The 24420-nt window shown below is 39.1% G+C and overlaps 1 protein-coding gene across 1 annotated transcript in view; it reads right to left on the bottom strand.

The window, feature by feature from the left end:
• glra1 (glycine receptor, alpha 1) overlaps positions 1 to 24420 on the bottom strand; it is a 128820-nt gene that overhangs the window by 55043 nt on the left and 49357 nt on the right. The window contains exon 3 of the mRNA XM_038700391.1: positions 11132 to 11199. Coding sequence (XP_038556319.1) covers positions 11132 to 11199 — 68 coding nt within the window. The remainder of the gene's footprint in view (positions 1 to 11131; positions 11200 to 24420) is intronic.

Consider the following 24420-nt stretch of genomic DNA (forward strand, 5'->3'; position numbering starts at 1 on the left):
ACATGAAAAGGTATAATCAAATATTGACAAAAATGTGAGGGGTTTGTAAGATACTGTATATTGATCTACAACACTGTCAACATTCTTCCGTTTTATTTTCATAATCACAAACAGAACCATACTGTACGTCTACTCTTGCATCCAATTCTGTTGTTTCTCTGGTGATAGCAGTGTTGTTTCACGTGGACGCATTCAGCTGTTTAGTGGTGGGTTTTAAATGCCTTTTCAAACATTAACAATGTCAAATTTTAGAGCCTGACTCTCAAAATCCAAGGCGCAAGAGCTTATTGTATTTCTCTAAACAAAAAGATATTTATCAGAGAAGAAGAACAAGGAGATCGATGTCTATACCCACAGGAGCAGAAAAACAGACCAGAATGCAATGCAGCAACCACATAAATTAACAGTTTTGCTTCTCCTTAACTTGTAAACTCATATTAAATTATCACTGCCATCTCTATTGCTCTTTCCGAATATGCCTACCACACCTGCATTCTCTGGAGGTCCAAAGTCTCTCTGAAGCAGACAAGGCAGTTTGGAGGAAATTTGATTTAGCAGAGAAATTAAATTACAACAAAACAGCAAAAATTGATGGAGCATACATCTCAGAAACACATTGAACAGACACATGTAAAGCGTTTCCTTTAAATAATAAAAAAAAAAAGGACAAATGAAAGAAAGGGAGGAAAAAAAGGCCCGTCAAGGGTCATTGCACTGCTGACTCAAGATGCTGTAACTCCATATGGAGGAATGGATAGACAGATACCGGCAGATGTAGAGATGGAGTGATGGGCAGGATTTTGCGGTTGGATGAGCAGGTGGTTATGGGTCTTCATTCATATGTCATTTTCTCCTTTATGTGAATATAAGAGATTTTACTGATCACGGTGAGCTGTGGCCTCGAGCCAAATCTGACATCTTTTTCCTGCCTGTAAGCCAGTTTGCTGCCTCTGATCCTCCTCAGCCTCTAAGACAGCATTCAGCCCAACTTTTAACTATATTTTTTTACTCTCTATTCTTATTTTTCTGCTTGTTCTGTGGAGGCTTGTGTTTGCTGGGTTTTGATTGATAAAGCACTTTTTAAGGTTTGGTTTTAGAGTGCTACGATTATTGTTTTAAGTAAGTTGACAGAAGTGCTGGGATATACAGACAGGCAGATGGATGAGTGGCGAGTCGGCCTCATACAAAACTGGAAGGCAGCTGAAGGTAATTGAGCTGCTCCCTCTTTAGTCTTACACAGGGAGATGGAGCGATACAGTGGGAAGACAGTCAGAGGGATAGATGAACAGAAGATAGAAGGCTGTAGAGCGTTTTTCAAAGATGACGCTTTTGGGCTGCATGTATTCAAGAAAAATAACCTTTAAAGCAGAGTTTTTAAGGTTTTGAGGTTGTTGCAATAAGGAGGATGGATTTAGGCCATATACATTGAAACTGCAACCACAATCCTTCCTTATTGACCTACGCTGTCTTATTTTTCTCTCTTAAATTTGTTCATATAGATAAAATAACACAAAAATAAGAAAACCTGATTTATGAAATGTGTGAAGACTGTTCTTATTTGTGTTGCAGCAATCCTTGGTGCCGTTTGTAAACCATTTTCAGACTATCTATAGAGAACTGAAAAGACTCCTGCCAGCACTAAAACTAAATATCAGAATGAGAATAAAATTTAGAAACAACAAAAAGCATCTGTTAACTGTGCGACGTAGTTTGGTGGTCAGAAGATTCAGACATAATTCTCAGACACTGTGGATACAGAATTCCTGGAGATGCTGAACACTTAAATTTAGACGACAAAAATAAATAAAAATACCTGCAGACACAGAATCATCAGAGTCAGGTGTTGAATGATACAACAATGTTACTGCTGCTGATCTTTGCTTTACTTTAGATTCAGAGATTAAGTTTTGGTTTTAAAAGGTTTCATCCAGCTGGAATCTGAGCTGACCGGAGGTTAAATCCAGACTGCAGAACCTCCACCATGTGGCTTTAAGACCTTCAGCCCCCGCTGTTCAACTGAAAGATCAATACATCTCCTACTGGTCTGCCTGTGTGTGTGTGTGTACTCCTGCAGGTCTATCTTTGCGAGGACCAATTTGTCAAGTGAGTGGATTGTTATGAAAATTTATATTTCAGTCCTCGTCTTACAAAATAAAATGGCTCGTATCATATTTTATATCGTTATGCAGGGCTGGCTTGCCCGGATAAAACATATAAAATGTTTTTTTAAGATGGAAATGGTGCATCAAATGTTTTGTATATACGTCTTTATTAAATGCACTGCGTTGTGTGTTAATTAGTGAATAAGGCTTTGAGTTTTTCATTAGTCAAGTTTCCATCAACGTTTTTTATGCGCATTTTGAAGTGACGGAATAGAAAAGGTTGATGGAAACTGCAAAAATTGAAAAAACGTCCTTGTCCACGATTTTAAGCTCGCTTGAGGTAGGTTTTTGTCTTTTTCGGAAAAGAGTTATTATTCTAAATGGGAGATGGAAACACATTTGCTGAATAAATTCTGACATTGCGACAAGTGGGAAGCTTCCAGTCAGAGAACTGAGTCGAACGCAGAAGTCTCTTAAACCTGCATTCTATTGAACGGCCAGCAGGGGGCGACTCTTCTGGTTGCAAAAAGAAATCTGACTCTATTAGAAATGTAAGATGACCCTACTTCTCAGCTGATTTCGGGAGCGCGCACAGGGCTGAATTCATCCTGGAGACCTCACATTAAAAGCAGAACAGTGGCTGATGGAAGCAACGGAGAAAACAGGCATGTGCTTCATTTCTAAGTGAGTTTTGAGCACACTGACAATAAGGCAATGAAAATTTGATTAATTTCATTGAAAAACTTACATATAGTCCCTTTAATACGACATGATGTTCATTTAGTAAATCATGGTCCAATTTAGAGGAAAATAGACAATATAGCAGAGTATTCTTCAGGGCGGGATTATCTGTGATTGACAAGTTGTTACCATGGCAACCTGTCTATAATGCTACAGTGACTCGTACCCACGGCACTGTGTAAATTTAACCAGCGCCATTGAAAAAGCTTATTAGGAGTTGGCTGTTCACTTTCTCTGGTGAGTACGTTTAGTTTTAAGCCTGTTTGTTGCCAGACAAAAATATCATCCCGGTTAAAATGACAGTTAACGTGAATTACAGATGCACCTAGCTAAGTCAACGGCCAAACTTGAGGCTTCAAAACAGCAGTCCACAAACCGACGGGTGACGTCACGATGACTACATCCACTTCTTATATACAGTCTATGTGTCGCGATCATTTACCTCACATGCCCGATCAGCTGTTTCCGTTGTCGGGGTCTTGTTTATTACAGCCATGCGTAACCTCAACTTCAGACGTAACTATGCCTTGTGTAGCCTGATTTAAAGCAGTTCATGGAAATGCGCCTAATTTGCATTTTATTTTTTTAATTATTATTATTTGCGACATTTCCAGAAGTTCGCCTAAAATTCGCCTTAATTGACTATTAGATGGAAACATGGCCATTGTAACTTAACGTGCTTCAACTTGTCTGTGTTAACAGTGTGATTTGGCTTAGGGTTTGGGAAATATGTTTTGGATTGAAATAAGCACTTTGTTAAGGTTAAGAAAACCTTCATTGTCATGATTACAATAATAACTTGGTTATGGTTAGGGAACAGTTGAAAAGTTTACTGTTAGGAGGTAACAGAAAAGGAACAGCAATCTCCCACTTTTTGTAGATCCAGCCATCAAAAGTTAAAGTTAGGGTTTGAATTACCAATGGATATAAAAAGATATTAACTGTTGCTCAGAGTTTTATTGTACATCCTCCACCCCCTGTTCTCCATCCCCTGTTTCACAATCACATGGTATCTTTATTCAGCGTGGAGTGGCATTTAGCTCACCCCTTCTATTCCCCTAATTGTCAATTATTCTCAGAATATGGAGCTCGGCCACCTCGGCCAGGCTGGAGTCATCATTAAGCTGAGTGGCGTAGCAGAAATGCATTGCAGGGACGATGTACGGCCTTGCCAGCAGCTCCAGTGGGTGGCATTTAAAGGCGCAATCAGCCACGGTGCTGCATGTGTGCGCGTGTGAAATACAGTCACATGGCAATCAGCCTCAGTGAGACCCCTTCACTGTTCATCACTGTTTATTAGACTGAATATCTCACATGAAACAAATGAGCTCGACCTTTCATGAATGAGTCCCCTTTTCTTCTGCTCGAGAATATGATAAATAACCTGTAAATGGCGCAGAGATGAGGAGTGTCAGTCGATGGAGAGAGGGAACGAGGGAATACAGAGGAGACGTACAAGTCCACACAAGGATCATCAGTCATAAGACCGGCTGTTTGACACCGGCTTGAAAAGGGCGAAAGTCTAAAGGAAATGGCCTTGATGGAGTCCCTGAAAGCAAACAGAATTTTGAATCTAACGGTCACACAAGACTCTTTTTACAAAGCTAATAGTTGTTGAACTGTTCACCACCTGTTCTTTATTTCTCAATTTAAGAAACTTTAAGTCTTAATTCTGTCTTATTTCTGTCCTGAATTGTTAATTTCCTTAAATTATTTTTATTTTCTTTCACATAATTCATACCTGCAAATTATAACTAATTCATGGTCAAAATATTTTCTATTAATTCCTTCAAAATCCGAGTTTGTTCCCTCAAACTATAAACGTCTTTCAACCCTGGAATTTGGTTTTGGACAATTCTGCCTCAAACCAGAGCAAAGCTGGTCTGCAATTAACTTTTTTATTAACCCTAACCATGATGTTCCTAACCTTAACCAACTGTTGTAGTTGCCTCACCTTAACCATACCTTAACTGTAGTTAATTTGCCATAACCAAAACCTTAACTATGCCGTAGATGCCATGTGCAGATGTTGCAGAACTTGAGAATTTCATAAATGCTATAACAGAACATAATACAGTTTTTTTTTAATTGTCCAGTATTGACATTATTTTCCCAATATCAAGTTTCCAAAAGCTGCAATAGTTAATTTTTGATTCTATATATTTAAGGCAGACAAGCCTTACAATTTTTCCTCCAAAAAATATTTGTCTCTCAAACTACTTTATTCATTTTCAATTAGCATTTCAGACCATCACCTTTATCTTGCCTTAAAATGCCTTCCCACACTACAGTTTTGCCTGTCAAACACAATGCTGTTTTATTTGGACATCCCTAAAAAGCCGTTTATGAAACAATATATAGTTTAATTGCAGAATAAAAAAATCCAGATGCGGATGTCATCTGGTCCATAAAACGTCATCTTCATAGGTCAAAGGCTGCAGATGGATGCACATTAAGTGCATCAAACAGATAGGCGGGACGGACAGTGCGCCATTCAAGATTCAAATGAGGGGAAAGTAATTTGAGGGAGCAAGTTAATAATAATTTCAGGAAATTATTTGGAATTGGAGTGAATGCATGATTACTCTGAGGTTTAATAAAAAATGTTAACACTGAGGTGGCTCCGTACTGAACCCAGAAAAGTGCTGCAGGACGTCGGCATATGTGCAGCAAGATGTCGGACTCCCATGATGACTGCAGGTTCATACTCGTTGTTTAATATCCTGACATAAGGCCGTTGGATTGTTAAGTGCTACCCTGAAATTACCATCCACCATCACCACGCTGCTATGAAACCATTAGCAGAGGAAATGCTGTACTTACACAATACAGAACTCATTTCAGCATGTATTAAACTCAGGCAGTAAACCACGCATGAAAGACTGCAATCTTCCTCCTCCTCTACTTCTTCTCCTTCCTCAGACAACAACAACAAATGCATACAGAAACAGCAACAGCCATATTCTAATTCCACGCCTGTCATAACATCCTGCCGGCTCCCTGGATGCTGCTCAGGTAGGGAGACGAGGTAGGAGGTTACAGAAGCTCACACATTATGGCAGCGCATCTGCTCTGCTCAGACAACACTGAGAAAGGGAAAGATGCTGTTTTCACGGTGTGGCCTCAAAATAAGCAACACCACCGCCTGCAGCCCTGTGGGATGTCAAATCAACAGCAAACTTCTCTCTGGATCTTATCTTCTCTGGAGAAATGACAGGTTGGACCACTCAACAAGCACTGATGCGAATACTCCCCATCCACACTACTAGAGTTTTAAAACGAATACAATCTCCGTCCATGCCAGCATTTTAGCTGCGTATCAGAACTGATCTCTGTCTATATTAAAACGACTGAAAACGCACATCTAGTGGCCTTTAACGCACACTGGGCAGGCGTGTGCCGGTGTAAACGGGAAGTAGATGGTCCACTCCGCAGTTGCAGAAGATTTGGCGAAAGAAGAAAGTAATGCAGATGAAGAACCACACCAGAGATTTATTTGCATGGACCAACAACGAAGTGGAACTTGTTACTAAATGGAAAACGTAAAGTAAAACGGGGACATACACAGTACAAGTGTAGGCTATAAGTGTTATTTACACAGTACAAAATTAGTTTAATAAAAATACCAAAACTTAAACTCTGTCAATGGTGTTGTGTTTTTGCTTTGCATGACTTACATGACCCAATCAGGAAGCCAAACGTGAGCGTCTGTGTCATCGTTTCTAAAGTCCTCCGTTATTGTCTGTCCGCACCAATACGCTACTCCAAAGTTTTAAAACGAAAACAGGGTCACTGGTGTTTTAAAACTTCTCCGATTTAGGTCTTCGGATTCTACTAAGAATTCTACTAAGAACTAAGAGCCTCCAATCTAGCAGTTATATATATCAAAAAAGTGGTCTTGAGACAATATTTAGACCAGTATTGCAGTCAAGAGTGACTGAGTTGATACCAACACGGAAACAGTGCTAGATCGAGATGAAGACTGCTGAGCTGTGTACAGATGTAGAGATACAGTGCAGATATAATACAGTCTGCAAGAACATACAGCTTACGTTTAAACAAAAGTCCAGTACATCCAAAAACTGACACATGGCAGAAATAGTGTCTCCTTTTCTTACGTTGTTGTATGAGATTTCCAAGTGAATGAATTGACCGTATAAACTGCTACTGCTATACAACAATTACTATTGTTTTCAGTATCCGTAATGACAATATTATAGAAGGAAATAAGAAGAAGAAATGGGAGCGGAGAATATCAGATGTGGTTTTAGTCATCATTCTTTAGAAAGTCTGGGACATTGTTCAAAAAGTCCACCAAACTAAACAACCAAATGTGTCATGTGTCAGTGCCTTGGAAAATGCCCCACCTGAGCGTTCTGATCTTGTGCTCCGGTGATTAATGTTTGGCTAAGTATTGGGAAATAAAACTACTAGGGAATGCTCAAGGATATCATGCTTATGAAGTTGACTCAACTGCGGCCCTCTGGGTCAAAGTCACTTTAAATCATCAAGAGTGTTTGTCACGCTATACGGTATTTGCCTTTACAATATTGCTCATAATTCCTTTGTCCTATTTGTATCATACTGACAATGTGGAGAAATGAAATGTATGTAGGGAATAGTATCTGAAAGTAACTTCCTTTACAGTAAGGACCGCAGCCACAGTAGCAATATAGATGAGAGGAGAGGACGAGAGAGAGAAGCTGGCAGCAATGCTCTAAATAACACAGGGTAAATCCTCTTCATATAGCTTCATATGGAGGGTGGGAGTGGGAATGAATGAGCAGCGAGATCACTGTGTGTATGTGCAGGGTGGGGGGATGGAGGGGGGTAACAAAGGGAAATAAAGTCATTGAGGTTTTCGTGTGTGAAGGATAAAGAGCCTAAGAGCTCTGTGGTTAGAGAGGAATAGCACAAAATATCACACACAGAAAAGTATAATGTATATACTACCAACTCTTTTTTTATTACGGTATAGTATTAAATATGGTATATATCGTATAATGGGATATGGGATGAAGAGGTAGAGAAGGGGGTTGCATGTCTGTGTGTGAGGGAGAGAGAAAGAGCGAGCAGGCAAGCGAGCGGTGTGAGCACTGAAACAGGAATAAAGCCGTGTACCGCCGGGACTTCAACACGCACTGCGCCATTCTACCGACTCCATCTATCACTGTGCTCCGGCCCCAGCAGCACTGTGTGTGTGTGTGTGTGTGTGTGTGTGTGTGTGTATTGAAGCTGGAGGGATACTGTAGTCCAAGCTTAAAGCAAGAGCTACACACTACAACGAACATCACTGCATCAAGAAACCGTCCTCAACCTCCTGCTCGCTCTGTGTTGCCTCAGGCATTAAAATGGATTTTCTGGCTTGATATAACCTGTTAAATCCAATTATTTTAAGGCTTAATTTTCGCTTCTAATCTACACTTTGTGGTCTTCTGTGGTCTTCAGCCTCAGCATCCAGGAGTTATCCTGTGTTCAGCACTTGATTGACGTGTCGCTCCGTCTGCCAGGCTGTGAGCGGCATCAAAGACACTTGAGCTCTGACAATTCATTTTTATTTACAGACAAAAATCTGAAAAAATAGGTATACAATCGGTACATCCTCTTCTAAGATAAGCGATTCGGTTAAGGAAGAGTTTCAGAGAAGAAATGAAAAAAAGGGAGATACTTTAGAAAGTGAAACGGAAGAGGGTCCCTCATTCTGGAAGAATGGCGGCGTAGTGGAATTACAATGTGGTAAAACAGAATTACGTGGATAAATTTTGTCCCCACCGGGGATGAAAATAATTCAGCAGAGGCAGCAATATATATAAACCAGAAAGGGGGAAATCCCACGCATCCCCCCTGGCAGATCGCACCCAGACTATAATAATTTCTTACAATTATCACGTTCCCCTCAGATTATTTGCCCATTCCCTCATTTAGCCCCCATCTGTCCATCTTACTCCTTCCTGTCTCCCTCCATTCTTGGTTTTTAACAAAGATCGATTCGGCTTCTGCAAGAGGGAAAATCTGGAATTTGTTCTGCATGACGAGGATCTGCAGCGGCCAGCAGTTTCAATGCAGTGATGTGTGTGAATGTATGTTCCACATGTTTGCCTCCTTGTATTCCCTTCTTCCTTTCTTTCAGTCTTTCTGCCATTCTTCAGGTTTTTCACTCCCCTTCCTGCCTCTGATCTTCCCGAATTTCCTTACTTGACACCTTTTAGTTCTTTCTTTTCTCCTTTTGTGCTTCACTCCTTGCTTCCTCTCCACTTTTCTTATAGAAGTGGTAATTGTCTTCATAGTGTTATGTGTTCTGCTAAAGGTGAGGCTGGAGGTTTTTTTTATAGTCCTTGAAAAGTCCAAAATAAACAATGTGTTTGTCCATCTCTCAATACTCTCTGACTTACTCTGTGGCACCCAGGTCCAAAGTCAATCTGTCATAAAATGGGAATAAATAATAAAGACAAAGACAAATATACATCTGATCAAAGGGCTGGGCGATATAGCCAAAACTTTTAGCATGATAAAAACATTTCATCTTATCAGTAGAATATAATATCAATATCAATAATTGTCACGATAAATGTTAAATCATTATTTCTTTCAAGTTTAATGGCTGATTTTTGCTCGAGTAAAAATTTAAGAAACCAGATAATTAATTGTGTGGTTAAACTATTTAACTTCTTTATGGTCAGAACATGAAAAAACACCTTGCGCCAAACAGTGGATCACTTAACATAACAGAGGTAGAACATTCAAAACAATTATTAAAAAAATTATTAAAATTAATTTAAAAAACAAATATGATAAGTAAATTTTTTTCAGTCTCTTCTTCTCAACAAAATAAATATCTTAATAGAAAAAGTGCTAATTTGTTTGTGATTCAAATGAATTCAATCAAACATTTATTCACGATATATTAAACATTTGTTATAATGTTATTGAGGAAAATTATATTGCGATAATTATCATTATTAATTTATTGCCCTGCCTTATCTGATCATCTGTCTGATAAACATGAAACTTGGGCCATTTCATAACTATGCTCCACTGAGACTGTGCAAAATTAGGCGCTAATCTGCCTCTAGGTTTACCTACTTATTCAAACTCCTCCTGGTCTTAGTCAGATCTGTACAAAATTTCAAACAAAGAATCTATGGACTCTCCTCAAAAGTTAGCAATGAAAGCGATGTCTAATCTCTTGGTCTGTCCAATTACCACAAAAGTTGGGGCAACAGTTTCCCCTGCCAAACTGAAGCTCTGTGCAAAATTTGACACCAATTGGCCACTTGGTCACACTTTTCTTGCAAAATCATGAATTTGCGAAGATTTTGATTTAACTACTCTTTTTGAATTACATTTATTTCAGATCTCTGTGCTGCTCTCGACCTGCGACTTGATTCATACCCGTGGCACTGTAGGTCTGATTTGCGTCGTTTCTGAGGGGCCGCTGGGGGGCTTGGACTCTGTTAATAGCTGCTTGCTGGTCCAGTTCCTCTTTCCACCATCCTTTAACCTTAACCTAAAAAAAGCCCTGAAAAGCAATTTACTTAATCAGCTTCTAATCATAAACCACCGGGTCCTATGGACATGACCTCTGTGTCCTCAATGGTAGCTTGACCCCTGCAGAAGTTTTTCACCGCTGACAGGCTCAATGATTTGGTGGATGAAAACATGAATCATGTATTTTATGGAGGTTAGAGTGGCGAGTGTGCCCTGTGTATACCCTTTTCTTTTTTAACATTCATGGATGCCGTGGATGCTGAGAGCACTTCTGCTGTCACACACATGCAAACACACACACACACACATTATGGTGAAGTGTTACCGTATCTGCTTTGGGCCTTGTTGCTCTGTGATGGTTGATGGTTCAGTTATATTAACACTAATGGATTTTCTATGTAATGAATACGTGTAACCCCCCCGTCGCTTGCAAACAGGCACGACAGCAGCGCAGCCATTGCGTTGTTATGCAAATGGACGCGGCACTGATGCGCGCTTTCAAATGAATTGTTTGAAATGGGAGAGCTCAATGAGGCAGAGACCTTTCTACACACTCAGAGGGCAGAAGGCTTTTAATTTTTGAAAAGAAATAAAAATGGAACGACTGATGTTCGGCGCATCCAATTAATCGAATTTTTCACGGCTAAATTACCCAAGTCTAAATGGAGCTGAGACGGGATGTGACATTTTCCATTAGCCGCCCAGCCATCCACATCCACACACACAGTGACGAATAAATAATAACAAAATCTGCATATCGAGATGTATTACAAAAAGATATGAAGAATAATTGAGCTTACCATTGTTGTTTCAGCGATGGACCCAAAACTGTTGATAAAAATGTTGCAGGTTACGTTTACAGGCGGACCTGCAGAGAAGGGAAAGAGAGGAAAAGAGATGGAGAAATTAGATTTCATCAGAGAGTTTTTAACAACCGGTAAAACATAAAATGTATTTACACATATAAAACACCTCAAGAGATGGAATAATTAAAGATAAGATCACCAGAAAATCCAATAAACGGAGGTTTTCAGAGGTTAGATATTCTTTCATTGAGAGGAAGTTGTGTGTTTTTTTCCAGATCTGTCACAGAATCATTCCTAAAATGCATTTTAGCTGAAAACACACACTTTAAGCAAAATCAGTCTTAGTGAATCAAAACCATCCCTTATGAAAGAAATTTGACATCTAGCCTGATAATGAGCCTAAACTTGTTTTCACTTCATTAATCAGTCTGACATTGTGTCTGCTGTTGGGAAAGGGTTAGTTTGCCCTGTTGGCTGCTATGAACAGTTTTGTTTTTGTTTATTTTCCTTTATTCATTTAGCTGACACTTTTATCCAAAGTGACTTACAATTGCTATAGATGTCAGAGGTCCCATGCCTCTGGAGCAACTAGGGTTCAAGTGTCTTGCTCACCAAAGGCATGTGCCTTATCTGCTGCGCCATCACCACCCTACATGACTAAATTATTGTTAGTCTTGTCAATCAAAGAAATATACTAATTTCAAGCTACATTGATATTTTTTTAACAAGCCAAACAATATGTAAACACATCATTTACATATTATCACCTGATGTCTATTTAAGCAAACAGTTGCCTAAATAGACATCCACTTACAGGGAGCAACATCGTCACATCGCTGGAGTGTGACCACCTACATAAAAAAATATCTGGCTCTTTAGCCGAACTTTTCCCCAGCTCTCTGTCTTTGTCTGTTTATCACAGATAACAGCCACCTTCTGTAGCTGAAAATGGGCTTGATGAGAGCGCTGAGACTGAACCACGGCAGAGTTGCAGGCTGTAAAAACAAAACAATGAGCTGAAAGATGCAAAAATACTCCACAGAGCTGAGGGGAACTGCAGAGTTGGTGAATATACTTGGCTTGTTTTTCGTACTCTTTTCAAATCATCATTTGATCCATTAATAATTAAGAATGATTTATTTCTGTTTGTCGGCTTACAAAAACCTTAAGAGTTACATCTCTCTCATCCATGCTTGTTGCCTTTCCATTTTTATTTCTGGCACAAGACATTAATACCTTAATTCTTACTACACAGTTCTGACTGTCTTGAAAAGAGTCAATGAGCACAACATCAGACCAATCTGATGTGGGCGTCTGAAACCAGGCTATTTGAAATTCCCCTCTGGGCAGAGATACAGGCTTCCGAAAATCTGATGTAACACATTCAAACATTGAAATATACCATCAAGTACCAGTTTTGTTCTAATGTCTTGCATTTACCTTTTAATGTATTCCATGTTGTGTATATATGGGAATTTCCTGTCGTAGGACAATAAAGGTCTGAACTGAGGTTAAGGATTGTGTATTTGTGTGTTTGAGTCTATGTGTGTGTCCAGATATTAGAGCAGCAGAGAAGACTAGTGTGAAGTGAGTTGATAACAGAGAAAGTAAACAAAGTAAAAGAAACTGTCTGGTAAAATGGGTTCCAGCACAGACTGTGAGGGCTGTACTGAATAAATGAGTCTCTGCTCTGGACTTAAATACTCCGACAGTGTCCGACTGTCTGACAGCAGCAGCAAGTTTGTTCAGGAGTCGCTGAGAAGGACAACGTGTAAACATCTCATTACAGCTTAAGAAAACTAGAAATGAGAAAATCAATGTCATCCCCTTTGAGACTTAAAAAGTGCTGTCGGTCAAACTCAGGCAATATCAATAAACACAGAGTGTCATTTCAAAGGAATTCATAATGACGAAAATACTCCCCTTCACTCTCCTCTCAGAGTCAAGACTCAAGGTTGTTTTCAGGTGAGCGAGTGGGAGTGAAAGTAAATAGCATTTCAGGCTTTTCGCTGCCGCTCCATCGATTCCATGTATTACCAGGTTGTACAAACACAAATGCGATTACTTGGCTGCAGGAGTGGAGTTGCGGTGAGTAGCGTGGAGGACGGCCAAACAGACAGTCGGGCTCTCATCTCTTTCAGACAGTGGACATGGTATTGGCTTTAAAAGCTAAATCACAGTGAGTAACCTCTAAAGTCGTGGAGTCAGGTGGTCACTGGTTTGATGATGACAGAGAGTCAATCTACCCAATAAACTGCAGAAAAGGAATTTATTCAGCTACTGAGAGCGGACGTCAAATTTTACTTTGAGAACAGGAAGCAGCGAGTGTAGGTCAACATTTTGAGATATATGCTTATTCACTTTCTTTCTCAAGAGTTAGATGCGAAGATGAATACTACCCTCTCATCTGAGTTTTAGTAACTATGGAGCTTAAGTCTGGATATCATTAGCCTAGCTTAGCGCAAAGACAGGAAGCAAGGTTAAACAGAAACAGGTTTCTGACTGCTAAAAAAGCCAAGTAGAAGCACAGCATAAGGAACAGCAACAATAGTTTTCTCATCTGTTTATATAAAATAATAACCACATACCGTAAAACTTTGATTAATAGCCCGGGCTTTTATTTGCTAACATCACTAAATTACTACTATGAAACAGTGTATTTATTTAAAACAGTATGAATGTTACTTGTGTAAAAATGATCAAATAATATCAAATACACATCATTCATTTGATCTAGCTCCAACAGACGGCTTATGCACTTTTATTTTGTAGGCAGCAACGTAACGAAAACAAACATACCCAACAACGCGGTGCAGGAGGAGAAGTTAATCCAAGTCACAACTTGGATTAATTTTTATGAAAAGCTGTTTTGATTCTTTTGATCAGCGGAGGAATTTAAATAATCACGGAACGGATACATTTGGCATTAACGAGTGCTTCAAAGGTTTTTTTTTTTACACCGAGCTCGTTGTTTCCGTTAAATGAACTGAACGACTGAATTGAGGAGAATTTAACTGATCCTAACGATGTGCAGCATGTCCATACTGACATATTGATCATACATTTAAACATTAATATTTGTTATTGTTTGATTAACGATCTAAGCAGCTTAGAAGCAGCTAAAGTGGGTGATCCGGCGGGGTTTAAAAGGTTTTATACATCCAAAGAACTTCTCGATCGAGACCTGCGTTCATTTGTGAAAATCTATTCCCACACCAGGCCAGTAAACGAGGTAGGCAGCTATTAATTGATGTTTTATGGAAATCCACTCTTTTCAAAGATTAAGTGAACCCTGTGTGGATAAAAATACATTCAATCCTGATCATACAGTTTTATTGTACACATCTGGTACTTTTTTGTTTGTTCTAAAAGAGGTAATAGGCTGTTACAAACATATGCTTTACTGTAATAGCTCCTTTGCAAGCACGCCAGTCCCAAAATGCAACTCTGTACTTTTTATGTATAGCAGTGTATTACAATCTGTGCACCATTATCTGCACTTTGTTTGTGAAATAATGAGATCACTGCCTACAAATTTTTGTAATCCCATTATATTTAATCCACTCATCAGACTTTATGTGTTAGAAATCTGAATTTAAAATTGTGCTGGATTATAAAAATGTATTTTTAATAAGTCAAAAGGCTGCATAACAGCCATATTCTTGACTTAAGGTCAAACGCACACACACACGCACACATATATACACACAGTTCGTGTTTAATGTCCCTGGCTAAACTTGGTGTCTAATTCCACTAGCCGGCGGCAAGTTACGAATGAAGCAAAGGGGTCTGGATTATTTTGATGGCCAATTACTCTCCTTGTCACAGTCTGAGGACTGCTGGAGGCCACTAGGGAGGAATATCATTTGAGAGTCATTCACTCACTCAAACACACACACACACACACACACACACAAGCACAAGCACGCAACTGTGGTTAAGCCATAGAGTAGAATCATAGGGTTGAAGATGCACGGTTAAGAGGGAAAAATCATTAAAGCTAGCCAGAGGCAATCGTTCCCTATGTGACATACATGTACAGCATCTAATTAGAACAAACAATAGATTACTCACAGGATTGCGTGAGGAAAGGAGGATGAAGTAATAAAGGAAAAAGAAAAAACTTTCAGATAATAAATAAACCACATTTGCTTCCAGTGCAGAAAATGAAACTGGCTCTAGATGAAATGAGTTTGGTCCACCGTTGCTAAAGAGAAATAGCTGCACACTGTAGCTGAATGAGGAGAACAAGACACTTAAACTGCCAGAGCTAAAGGTTCAATTACTTCAAAGGTGATAGATAACTGATGCTTGGGAAGTGTGGAAGCCCAATGTTTGTTTCATAAGCCGTTGAGACTGCTGGGCTTCTCTTACTGAATTTGACGCATGAAACTATGAAAATGCTTCACGTTTTTGTTTTGTTTTTAATAGACTTCATTGAAATTGTTAACCAGGACAAGTGCCACTTGAAAAGCCATGACAAGCTGATCAACATTTTTTTCCAGCAGAGTATGGAGAGGTTTTCAATCATTTACACATGCAAGTTTATGTATTTTACAATATTCAAATTCATACAGTCATTAATATGTTAATTCATAGGGGCATATACAAACTTCTACAAAACAAGAACATCAGTCCAGACTAGAACTTTTGTTCTATGTGGCTTTCCAACTGTAATGAACTGCATCAATCTATGACCCCCTTATATATTTGGATCCTGCAGTGTAGCAGGTTACCGTTGCACTCCTAATAAACCACACTGCCATGCGCCAGTCTCTTTTGGGAGCTACGTCTCCCATTGTCAGGTGCGCTGCCATTTGTAATGTCCGTTGATTTTAGGTTCTACAGATTTTGAACAGAAAACACCCTGATGGACCCTCTTTTTACTGAAGCAGAAACAGCTGTGTTTTACTTGCACCAAAAATATTGCGTTCCCTGCTGCAAGAAGACCTTAAAATGTGGTTATAGAAACTGATGAAAAAAGTGGGGAGAAAATTAATAATTATTCACTAGGGTCTCCCGAAGATGGAATAATAAAGGCCCCAATACTCTAAACCAGGAATCCTCTTAAATGCATATGTAGAATTTTGGAGGATGACTTGCTCACAAAATGTATTAATTAGTTGGAATAAATTAAAAATTTCAAAAGTCATGTGCATGAGTGGTTATGTACAGACAAGAGGATTTTGGAGGATCTTATCCAGCATCCATCCGACGGAACTAGATCACATATTGTACCCCACACTGCTGCAGATCTCCTGCCTCCTCTTGCACCTTGATGCAGCAGAAAACTGGACTATTTTTCTGACAAATCTACTGTGAGTAATAGTAAGTGTTGTCTTAATTAAAGCACTGTGGTGATCTATGCAGTGCTTGCGTAGCAAAAGGTATTTATTTAATTCCATTTTCACACAGATTTTTGGATTATGGATGTCATCCACGTTTGACCTGTTCATTCATAATAAGCACCTAATGTCAGTTACTGATTTTAATTATATACATTACAACGTTTCCTGATTTTCCGAGAAAAAGGGCAGTAAAATGATCCCTTTATTTGGCACTACATGAAAGAAACAAGAGGACAAACAAACTGCAAATGCACTGGAAGATAAACGGACTCTGGAAGCTTCCTGGAAAATAATCACCTCAGCTATACCACCTGACTGTTTCTGTCTGATGTTTAAAGGCACTACAAACCCAGTGAGCACAAGCTCTGATATGTCTGAGTGCATCAGAGGGTTTATCCATAAACCAGCTGGTATTACATTATCACTGTGTGTTTTTTTGCTCCTCAGAAAGCCTAACTCAAGTCCTCTGACACATTTTCTCTGCATCCTGGCTTTGTTCAAAATCCCTCCTTCAAAGTCCTCAGACTCCGTGGCAGGAGGGAGGCGAGCAGAAGGATATCATAATTTGTCTTTTCTTGACGTCCCTAGCAGCACGTGACACAAAAAACCTGAGGAGGAGGAGAAGCCAGTACCCCCCGAAAACCTCCTCCTTTTGCTTCTCTCCCTCGTTTCTACCACAGCACTTCATTTAATAACCATCCAGAGGAGAAGAGAAGGACAGAGAGAGACCGTTTGCTTTAAAGCTTTCCCATAAAGACAGAAGACGGGGGTGCAGCAGAAAACAGTTCATTAACTGTCATGGAGGACAGGCCGGAAGTGTGACTCACAGGCTACTGTAGCTGTACACTTAAATTTGCCTCAGTGTGGATGTGCCAAATGGCCTCACACACACACACACACACACACACACACGTCAGCACTTCTATACAGTACTTGACATGACATAATGCATTCCCTAGCCTCTTGTGTGAAATTACAATTAAACCCTTTTAATAATGAAGGAGATTCAGGCAGCATCAGTTTTCAAAATGTATCCTGTGCTGGTTGCTGTTGCTACTTTTATGTATGCAGTTTATAATAACTGTGCCAGATTTACCACCCAATATCTATAGTAATCTTCAAAACAATGGGCTCTTGATTTCAGATAAAAGACAAAAAGATGTTGATTTTGCTGGCTGAATGAGAACTGTCACACTGCAAAAACTGAGCTCTCAAAAACAAGGGGAAAAAAGCATTAAAATGGGGGAAATATTACTTTAAATTCGCAATATTACAACAGAACAAAAAACTTGAAACAGATGAAATTCTTTAACATAAAAGCTGCCTGGTAAGAAGAAATATCTTGTCAGACATAAAACAAGTATATTTCGCCTTCAATTAACATAATTAATCTTACTAAGATTTTAGTTTTTGCAGTGCAGTAGCTGGAAACTATGTCGCAAAACATTCTCACTCCCGACTGGTCACATTTTTGCGTCGCTTTTTAACACCCTGGGTAGCGCTTTAGTGTAATTTTTAGATGTTTAGGGCTCGAACAACAATAAATATGCAACGCCCGGTAAAGTTAGCAAAAATAAATATGCAACGTTCGGTTAGACTTTCAAAATAAATTTTGAAACGGCACACGTTGCAATTTGGTTAGGTTGAAACAGAAAAAGTACTTGGTTAGGGTTAGGAAAAGATTTTTGTTTGGTTAAAATTACTACGTACGTCAGTTAACACGTAAGGTAACTAACGTAACTTGTTTAACTTAACTAAAAATATTTAATGTTGACTTTTTGTTTCACATGGGACACGAACCCCAGGTCCAGGTTCTGGCCCTCCATACATCCCAACCACCTTCTTACTGAGTCTTTTCTGAACTTTTTGTTGAATTTTATAGAGAGCAGTCGACAATGTCAGGCGTTCTTCTCTCAGCCTCTTCTTGTTCACTGCCTGGACCTAAAATCTATAACTCTAACATAAACCCTAAAACCTCTACAACATAGGAATATTAAACTAGTCATCATAATGATAGTACATGTGCAGAAGGACACACACATTCAGATTAACATGTACACTAAAAGCATAGACATACATGTACTACATACACGCATATATACAAACAGGGAGTACACACACCTACACATACACACACACACAAACAATAAAGTGACAAACATACACAAACAATACATGAATTCAACACACATAAATGAGCAAACATGCTTTTTAAAAAAAACACACTGAATTACATAGATATACACAAATATAAACTGAACAAAAAGACAAGCACACACATAAATACATAAATAAACATATGAACAGATTTTTAACACACACACATGAGATACGCATGTGAAACTCAAGGACACATACAGTATGCATGGGTCTTACAGGCTGCAGCACACAAAACACATTTAAAACTCATTAACATAATGTTTTGCACGGATACGTACTCCATGCTTCACTGGTTTTTAACCTTTTGCAGCTGATAACATTTAAATATGTTACACGCAGTCCTTGTCCTCTGCATGTATTGGAAGTTTGCCCCTTCTGGCGTGCATACATCGAATCAACATAAAATCAATAAAGGAAATCTGCTGCCTGGATGGTTAAATATTAAAATGTAGATTGGACAGTTGTGTAACTAAGTATATTTAAATAAGTGCATTTACTTTTAACCTTGTAAAACTCATTAAACTATTAACATATTGACTATTTGTCATAAAACTGCACTCAAAATGGTGTGTGTTTAATGTTTGTTTTGAAAAACATACTTGAATTATTTATACTATTCTGTGAATGTTCTTGTGAGATAATTTTTTACTCTACCAGCCCTTGGCATGCAAACTAAAAAGTTAATTTCACTGAATAAAACACACATAATGAGATACACGCACACGCAGAAGAGGCCAATCAAAGCCACCGACTGTACTGAAGTCCTGCTGAGGTGCATTGGCACAACTAAACCCTCCCTCCCTTCTTCAGCTGAACTCCACTTTCATTAAAAACAAGTGACAACAGCAATAAAGCAGGATGAAACAAACAGCTCTGCCTCTCAGCACTTCTGCTAACTGCAGCCACTGCAGCCTCTTACTGAATAAAAGCTCTAAACAGTCCCTGAGCTCTCTCGTTCTATGTGTATGATTTCTCTGTATGCCATGCGCAAAACAAAATCTTTAGAAACAATTTGTCCAAGTTTGTGCCGTTAAAATACACTGGAGGGGGCGCCTCCATGGATGCATTTTGTCTCCAAAATCAGACTTCCTTTCTGTTAAGTTTCCAGGTTTCATCGGCTTGTTAAAAGGATGGCAACAACAACAAAAAAGAGGTATGAACCAAACCGTGGTTGGTAGGTCTGAACTGAACTGTGAATTGGGGAACCACTAATAAAGGAGATACTGTATATATAGACTATAGTGATGTAATTATGTCTGATTAAAGAATAGTGTAAACAGTGATAATCTGCTTTTGAAAGTGAAGATCACAGGTAACATGGCCGCCTAGGTGTCTAAGACGTGTATCACCTACCACTTTATGTTTAGTTGTAATCCAGTATTTACCATCGATATCTCTATTGTACACTCTGACAATTAAAGATAGCCTTTAAGAAAGTGATGATCTCTAGATTGAGATTGCTTTTTGAGGAGGAGGGACAACTGCTGTATATTAACCTTCCATAAATTCACAATCTTGTGATCAAAGTGACTGATAGATTTTAGAATTTAACTGCAAAAAACATAAAAACTTCTTGCCAATTTTTAAATCAGTGCATTAAAAAAATCACATTCCTATGTGTAAAAAATAACTTTTTATTTTTCATTTCACCCTGTCAGAGTACTCTATACCAATAAAACATTTATCGATCAAATACATATTACAATGTGAGAGTTTATACTGCTGTCTACCTTGCACAAAACACGTGATCAGATTTAGTGAAGTATGTTTGGTGAAAGTCTATTTCCTCTTTCAAAAGAGAGAAATTCTTTTCTTGCTCACTGTCATGGATTCACCATATCGGTTCTTCGTTGTACCTTTTAGTTTTTAGAGTGCCACATTTGCTGGTCATCATCATCTACTCATTTTTCACCTCAGAGCAGAACTGACACAGAGAAAAGAGTGTTGGTGGTTATCCAGGAAGTAGATAGAGATGGTATGGAGATGACAGCCTGATAAACCTGCCAGAGAAGTGCCTGTAATTACTTTTTTGATGATTAACAGTTCCCTGGTTTTGTGCTCCTCCCTCAGCAGACTTTTTCCAGAGTCAATTTAACATCTCGTCTTTGTTGTGATTTTAAAACTGACACTAGAACCAGCAGCGAGCCGCCAACTGAGAATGTGGATTCCAGACTTGAGCCTATGGGACTGTTTTACGGTCATCTCTCTATCAATACTACCTGAAATTGAGTTTTAGCTGTGCTGAAAACATGGCATATTGGCGCTTTTTCATGTTTTGCATCTCATCACTGTTCCTCACTGGATACACTCTTATTGCAAACGTGTCATGACTTTGGAAAGTGTTCTGGATTAAAGCATCCACTAAACAGCAGGTTATGCCATGTCCACCAAATGCCATATGTTAGGATGATATAGCAGGTGCATAAAGACTGCAGGGAGCATTACTGTGGCCAATGTAGTGGTGAATCAAAATCCAGTAATGCCCAATTGATACAACCACTATGTCTATAATCTTCAGCACAATAAGAATTGAAGCAGTCTATGTGTAGCTTTTTCATAAAGGCAAGAACTGAGACACGTCTTTACAGTTTTATTTAACAAAACTAAGACCTACATCTGTTAATTATTCCATCTATTTGAACTAGCTAAGCAGCATGCTTATTATACTGTTAGCACGTCCATTAGGACATATCAGACAACAAGTAGGATTAAGGCAACATCTCTGCCAACAAACACACTATTTCCATTATAACTAAGACAATAATGCAAAAAGAGAACATGATCCATTGTTGCAGTAAATTTACTTTTCCCATCCATTCTCAACCAACCAAGGCAAAATCCAAGACTGTATTCAGCAGTATACAATGTGCCTTGACGTACAAAGCTTTGGGCTTTAACTTCAGAGACCAGGGTCTACTTCATGTCTCAAACCAAAAAGTCAGAATTTTTTTCTTTTTCTTTTGACCACAAATACAAGCAGGTTACTGATATTCAACAACTCTTTTTATTATTAAAAGCTCAGGGGTCTGGTTTATAAAACTGTGCGTAGAATATTCACAAAAAAATATTCAGACTTGCGTACGCACACTTGCAAGCAATGTTCCCTTTATAAATCAGAATCAACTTGAAATGTGGCGCATGTGAGGGAGCTCCATGTCCGACCCTTCAAACACCCATAGTTGTCTATTAATGGTCAGTGAAACGCCCCTCATTAATATTAATACTTACTGACTGCATGAAGAAAAGGAGGCAAATTCTGACAGAAAAGCTACAAAATGAAATTTAACTCAGTATGACACTGACGTTCCCCTACAGAACCGAACGGGCATTCCTCCTGAGTAGTGATGTCACTGGCTGGAGGGACACACACACGCAAGACAGGATGACCCAGGTACTAATTTGGATTCCCTTGTTTGAAAAGAGAGTAAACCAAATGTAAGGCAGCGGACATGTGATAACAAAAGGCTAAATGAAACTATGCTCTCATATTTGCTCGACTGACGCACTGAAAACGGCATCAATTTAAATGTTATTTGTCCTCCTGTTCACCTCATTTATGAGAATAAATTGCACTGCATGCAAATAGCCTATTAATTAATCTGATTCCTGATTAAACTGTACAGCATATTTGAGGCGTTCTTTTGCAGAAACAGATATGTCTGTTTGTTTTTATTATCCTAAGTCTGGATTCTTTTTGTGTGCGCTGCAAATGATATTAATTGTGGGGGGGGGGGGGGGGGGGGGGGGGTGGTTTGCGCACTTCAGGGAAAGTCAATCAAACGGGTGTTTGTTTATTCAGAACGGTTTTAAGACTATAATGCTCAGAGGTAATATTTTGATTTATTTTACACAATAGTAGGCCTATTCTTTCCAAGGCGTTTCATCCTTCTGCCATATGAGTCGCCGTTTCTCATTTCTCCTCTTTATGTGCGTACACATGGTTCAGAGTTTACTTACAGAACCGCACATTCTCTCATCAAGTTTGTTTTTTATAGATCACAACCTTTGCTTGAGAAGTGGCGTACGCACCTTTCCAGCCCTGCTTTGTACGTACGCACCGTTTATAAATGAGGCCCCAGGTCATTTTTTAATCCACAGATGGCAGAAGAGACACTGGCTTACAAATATAATCTCCTTGCCTCTTCATTAACCTTCAATGAGGTTCATAGGTCTCAGTATCAGTCCAGGACTCACTGCAGCCATCCTTAAGCCTCTGGTGGTGGCTTGATCCCCATCTGCCAACAATGACTCAGCCAACAATGGCCGGACCTCCTCACAAACGAAACAGTCTGAAACACTGCAGTGCTGAAAGCAGGCACAGCTCACTTCATGTTGAGGATGGAGGCGGCTGAGCTGTGCGTGTCTGAGGAGCAGATTTAAGTTTTTATGACCTCAGGAAGTCAAACTGCCAGATGTTATTGGTGGATCCAGAAATTCTGTCAGACTAGTGTACCTTGGATGTATTCATAAAGAAGAACTTTGGATATGTCCAATTTGTTGATGTTTTGAACAAGAATAAGGATTTCTGAGCACATTGGTTAATTCTGTGAAATAAATTTTAGTGCACTCAATTTTACAAACTCTTTTAATGTTTTAAATTATAAGGTTTTGTTGAGAAATGGTAGAGAAAAAGTTCTAAAACTTTGGGCTTATGGGGCTTTAAAATGCTTTTGGAAAAACCACAAAGCACATGATGGTTAATAAAAAACCAGGGCTGCTTATCTTCTTTGATAGCTTCATTATCTTTGGCCCTTAAAAGTTTACAATTTGCAAAATTGCATTTTCACATTTCAAATCCAGTAGTATTCACCCAGGGTTATAAAGAGTTCTGATATAGTTTCAGGTCAAACTGTGGTGTGACTGCGGTTTATCAGAATGCAGTCCATGCTAATACAACAAAGAAAATCAGTATATTCATCTTGTCACACCACAATTAGTGGCATTGTTGCTTTGTCAACAAAACAACTAAAGACATAAAATGCCCCCATGGATGTTTCTGGATGAGCAGAGAATAACATTGAGGTTCAACTTATGACGTTTTTCTCCTGGGAGGATAAAAGACAATGAGCTCCCACTTTTTCTCCTTTGTGGCCTATATGGACAGCGTTCACTCCAACATTTTCTTGTGATACAGTGATAAGCAGCTGCAACTTTCTCAAAAGCATATGCTGTCATGGACACATGGTTGTCATTGTCCTGGTTACAGAACATCAACACGGCAAGTCTATTCTGAAATGAGCCTCTGGTAAAGCCCACCCGCATGGAAAGGCGATACAGTGGGGTATGCTTCATTGTCAGGCCTTAGTAGAGCTGTAAAACACAGGTATCTAGAGGACTGTGTTGGCCCTGCTCTCCTATGCTTTATTTAACTCTCTCCTCTCCCAATGCCCAATTTGCACTCCTCTAAGTGACACCTCAGCGCTGCAGCAGAGAGGCTGGATTTATTCACAGCAACAAATGGCAGAGAAGCTAAACAAAGCAAATAGAGGCAACGGGGAGAAGAAAAGTCACAGGCTACAAATTATATGAATAATACTCTGAATTACGCAGGGTTGCCTCTTTTGCAATTGAGCTGCCTTCAGCAAAAAGTACTACAATGACTGTGAGACATTAAATATTTATAGGGCATTGTCTGTAGGCTATATGGTCTGGCGAAAGGAGTTTTACTCTTTATTGAACTAATATATATTCCCCACACATGCTCAATGGAAGTTGAGGAACACAGCTCATTGTACAAGCAGGATTGAGAGTGAGAGAGACAGAGAAGGAAAGAGA

The sequence above is a fragment of the Micropterus salmoides genome, unplaced genomic scaffold (assembly GCF_014851395.1).
Source record: "Micropterus salmoides isolate LMB-PRFRI ecotype aquatic unplaced genomic scaffold, ASM1485139v1 Ms_hic_scaffold_5, whole genome shotgun sequence".
In the NCBI taxonomy this organism is placed as follows: domain Eukaryota; kingdom Metazoa; phylum Chordata; class Actinopteri; order Centrarchiformes; family Centrarchidae; genus Micropterus; species Micropterus salmoides.